The 4902-nt window shown below is 49.0% G+C and overlaps 1 protein-coding gene across 1 annotated transcript; it reads right to left on the bottom strand.

The window, feature by feature from the left end:
* Positions 1-632: 632 nt before the first annotated feature.
* LOC119378397 (uncharacterized) lies at positions 633-4416 on the bottom strand. Its single transcript, XM_037647555.1, has 2 exons — positions 4168-4416; positions 633-1062 (listed from the first exon to the last, which is right to left on the bottom strand). Exons 1-2 carry the CDS (start codon positions 4344-4346, stop codon positions 633-635), a joined length of 609 nt encoding a protein of 202 aa, XP_037503483.1. The 5' UTR covers positions 4347-4416.
* Between the last annotated feature and the right edge of the window lie 486 nt (positions 4417-4902).

Here is a 4902-nt window from a genome sequence, read left to right as displayed (position 1 = left end):
CTTAGCATGTAGTTGCTTTCATTCGCATCCCGTCCTGACGAGTCATGCACAGGCTTCTACTCGGCTTGCATGAGCGTTTGAGAACGTCAAAAGCCCCAGCATGAGATGCGTGAAGTTGTACATTCTGCTGACTGAACTTCTTGCATAGCTTCTACAGCTTTGCACCTGATGTGCAAAACGGAGTATAGCTCGTTTTCCCCAATAATAATAACTGTTGGTGTTTTACATCCCCAAACCACTATATGATTATGAGGGACGCTTTAATGGAGGGCTCTGGAAATTTTCACCATCTGGTGTTCTTTAACGTGCACCTAAATCTAAGCACATTCCGCCTCCATCGAAATGCGGCCATCGTGGCCGCTAATTTTCACCAGTCCACATTATTTGGACAAAGAGAAAATGTCCTTGCATGCCTTGCGGCAGGCATTCTGTGATTGCTTAGATAGGTGTTGCAGGGTTCCTTTTTACATTTAACTGACTGCATAGAAACAAACTTCATTGAAGCAGACAGCCTCAAGATTACAATACAACAGACACTAGCCATCTATGGAGCTACCACGGAAGAAGACAACTTACCACGTTGGGAATAGGCTGGCATTTTTTCCGCCAGCTTGGTCAGTGGGTCAGTGTCATCACTGTGGTTGGTCTTTCTCCAAATCCTGCACCAGTGATATACAGTGCCGGGTCGTGGATTGTAGGAAACTGTTGGCAAGCAGGCTTACACCATTTTCTTGGTTGGCCAGCTTGCTCCTGTGAAAGTCTAGAGCAGCAGCTGGACCCAGGCCATTTCTGAAGTACTGAAAGAAAGTGGCCCGAGTGTCAGCTGTGCTTTTGAGGAGGCGGAGCCCATGAGCACTGTCAAGCACATGATTGTGGTTTTCATTCAGCTTGATGAGGGCAGTCAGGGGGACATCCCTCCTCAAGAAAGTGTCATTGCGCTTCGTGTGCTTGGTAACTTTCTTAATCTTCACGTCGACAAATGCTGGGCAGTTTGTGGAATTTCTTCCAACTGTTTTGTTGATGCTACTATGCTGACATCTCCATTTCTTGTGGAACACAAATCTGTTGAAAGAAAATATGCAAATGATATGTTAGTTCCAAAAATATTTCCAGAGTCTGACTTGAATCTGGAAATATAAGGTCAGTTTGTTGACTCAGAAGATTAACTTTACCTGACAAGCACCTAAATACAAGGTTATATTTTTTACGTGTGATTGTGGAGGGAGTGGCCCAGCCAGAGCCTCGTGCATCGATGACAAATGCTGTGCGCACGACGCACACTTTTTCATTACGTTGAATAATATCGCGATCGTGTAAACCGCGGATACGCTCGCCACACTGGAGTGAAGTCAACCAGGCGAACAAGGTTATCAAACTGTTCCCATATTGCAACACCTTATCTGGATCATGGTTTAACACGGATCAGGCTCCATTGCAATCCACATTACCTGTTAGATAAGCCCTTACTGCCGTTCGATACCCTTGAAGTCAGATTTTGTAGAGGCCTGGGCAATTAACAAACGCGCTTTACTGAACATTAAAGATTTTTGCTGCTCGCGCCGCAGTTTAAAGGGACACTAAAGGCAAATAAAATTTATGTCAGAGCTCAATATATGACAACTTCTAAAATGGCAAGATTATCGACAGTAGTGCCCTACTTACCGAGAAATTAAGCTAAATGTATCACATGATGAGCGCCACGAGTGGGACATTTTCGAAGTGATCCCGATGACGTATGAGAGTCTGCCTACAATAAATCACTAGTAACCAAACTAGCAGCAACAAAAAAAGAACCTTCCGTGCATCAAAACAGGTAATAAAATGCTGTTTGTTCGTTTCCATTTGATTCATGAAAAAAAGAACCTCTGTGGTGTTGCCATGGGAACGGCGGGCGTGGTTCAAAGGTTCCATTTTCGCCGAACTGCGCTTCGCCCAGCGCCCTGCTTCGCTCACGCGGTCGCGTTTCAGTGGTAGTTTCGGGATCGCGTACTGCCGCGTGTGTGTTGCGCGCTCGTGAAAGTCGCTCTGACAGAAAGTCAGAGCTTCGATAGCCATTGTTGCTGCTGCGGGTCCCGCTACTTTCGCTCTGCTGCTACTAGTGTCGGCGGCCGCGCAGTAAAGGCGGGCAACGTTGGGCACGGCAGCAGTGACGTATGAAAGTCTGATTTCAGGCGGGTGATTTGAAGTGCGCTAACGCGACGCGGACCACTAAAACGTGATTTTATTTCAAAATAAGCACTTCCGTGGCATATAAGTAGCACTACGAGGTTTCTGGACCGCTATTTCAACAATCAACGTCGACTTAATATTTGCCTTTGAGTTTTCGTCTCGACTATCCAAGTCCATTGATTTTCGCTTAATCGGGCGTATCGTGCCTAGAGCACTGCACGGGCCGATTTTTCCGGCCCGGGCCCGGCCCGGCCCGAAAACGCCATGCTCCGGCCCGCCTGAGCCCGGCCCGGTGTTCTTAAATGTGGCCCGTACCCGGCCCGGCCCGAAAGGTTTGGGCCGGCCCGGTCCGTTTCGGCTAGTTATGCCTTGAGCATAAAGGAGGCACTGTCCAACCTTCGGTTATTGTGAAGATACCTGCCGCACACAAGATATTTTCTAGAGATTGTTTTAGGAACTTTTTTCAGTGTCACGACTTTCACTGGTACTGTGTATACTTTCGGTGAATTACGCGCATAACACTCTTGCGAAATGATTGCAGGGCAATATAAAATATAATTGGAGTCATAGCTGGCTCTTTCATGTACGCACGCCGTTCTAACCACGTAGTCTCATTTTTGCATTTAAAAGAACAACTACAAAATATAATACCTGCATAAAGTGGAGAAAAAACAAGCATGACATACATTTTTAGGTTGAGTCTACATCAACTGCATACGAGCTAGGGCTGTTGAGTAAAAGTAGCAAGTCTCCTACAAACTTCATCTATTGCACAATGTAATGGGGAAAAAAAACGTGCTCTAGCTGCTTCTGGGAGGAATATACCAGGCTGGGCAGCGTTACATAAATTAAAGCTGTCGTGTTGACTCCTCGACAGGCAACTGCACCCAACCTACGCTATGTTTTCGTGTTCAAAACAACAAGGTTCTTTGTCCCACCCTTCTTTCCCGAGTCACCGCCACCGCAGTGCCATAGATCTGTCAAAGCGAGGCACACCCGTTAACGAGCGAGCCACCATCCTCGTGTCAGACATGTGTACAGTAACGGTGTGTTGAATAAAGGGTGGTTTAAATAAAACTAATCAGTCTGTGTTGGGTATTCCCAGAATCCCGGATCGCTTCTCTAGCATCATCACTCCAGTTGTGAGCCACACTCGGGGAAACGAGTGTCTCTATCGTCTGGCGCCTCACCACTAGTAATGAAAAAATCAACAATGGCATTCGCCCTGTGATAAGAGTCGCTCTGCATCTTGCACTTAAAATGCATGAAAAACAGCTCCTGAGCTATTAATGACTCACAAGTCGCGTTGGCCAGTCTACGGGCATGTGAGCGTAGCTGCATACTCGAAATATTTCCCTAGATACAAACGCGCACATCTTATATACACTAATCTAGGCAGTTTACCGTTGCTTGGCTTACACGGTACCCAAGAACGTCTTTCACTCACTATAATGGCGGAAACTTATATTAGGCGTGTCTTGAAATCCCGTGTAGCATACCGTTGGAGCAAAATTGTAGACGTCTTGTACTATGCAATTTCTGTGCACGCCAATGCACTCCAGGTGGTTAAATTACCCGGAGCCCTCAACGACGACGTCTCATATAGCCTGGGTCGCTTCGGGAAGTTAAACACCACAAAACAACAAAAACAAAGCCACACAACGTACACACGCAATTATACATATACGTATGAGACTCGGGCCTAATACGGGCCTGGCTCAGGCCCGAGCCCGACCCTGAAGATCACGGGCCCGAGCCCGGCCCGGGCCGGGCCCGATCCAACAACCCCTTACCCGGCCCGGCCCGGGCTTTCGGGCCGGCCCGGGCCCGTGCAGGGCTCTAATCGTGCCTACGGCATTTCAGTCGCAAATGCACAAACCTGAACTGCGACTCGCGCGACTCCCTCCAGTATTGAAAGATGGGTGCACGCGTAACGAAAACAATTCTGCTCAAGAGCCTGGATGTCAGTCCCAAATAAGATTTCGTCTTGTGGCGTACCTTTTCGGGTCGGCGATTTCCCAATCGACAATCCAAGACGTTTTCGTCGCTTCGCTGTACTCGGTGAGCCATGCGTAAGCATCTCCGTCCGTGCCGAGGGCAACGCGAAGCACATCGACGTCCTCGTTGGAGGCTGCAGCATCTAACTCGGACGCGAAAGTTTTTTGGCTGCACGCCATAACTTGACAGTCTGTAGCGTCGCGCGCGTTCGTTTGGTACGACCAGTACGACAGGGTACGATACTTAACGATGTACAAACGTGGGCTGTGTGCGCGTGGGCAACAGAGGGCTATGCAAGAGGTCGCAACAGTCGCGAACGTTCCCGGGGGTGCAGTCCAGCGGTGGAACAGCCGTCCACCGGTGCCGGTTTCCTCCTCGCGTGCGCGAAATCTCGAGGAAACAAACGCGACGTTGTTTTCACAACTCGCCCGTCTAGGGCGGGGCTTCTGCTCCGCGACGTCATTTGTCACGTGCGAGGCAGTTTCTTAGTCAACGTTACTAGAACAAACTCAGTTTAAAAGCTCCGCCGGAGAGGCGGTCCGCGTGGCGGTCGTGAGAACTAGTGGCGCTGCAGTCACGTCTAGCTCCAGCGGCTGGCGCTTGTTGTGATCGGCGCCGCCGATGTACGAGCGCACGTGGGTTACAGCGTCGTCTGCGCTTTGTTAGCTCATCATTTTTGCGACTGTTCTTGACCAGGCTTATAGCGTCTTGTACGAAGACACGTGCATGATGTAC

The sequence above is a fragment of the Rhipicephalus sanguineus genome, unplaced genomic scaffold (genome assembly GCF_013339695.2).
Source record: "Rhipicephalus sanguineus isolate Rsan-2018 unplaced genomic scaffold, BIME_Rsan_1.4 Seq820, whole genome shotgun sequence".
Lineage (NCBI taxonomy): Eukaryota > Metazoa > Arthropoda > Arachnida > Ixodida > Ixodidae > Rhipicephalus > Rhipicephalus sanguineus.
The sequence above is the reverse complement of the archived record's forward strand: the minus strand, read 5'-3'. Positions and strand labels throughout refer to the sequence as shown.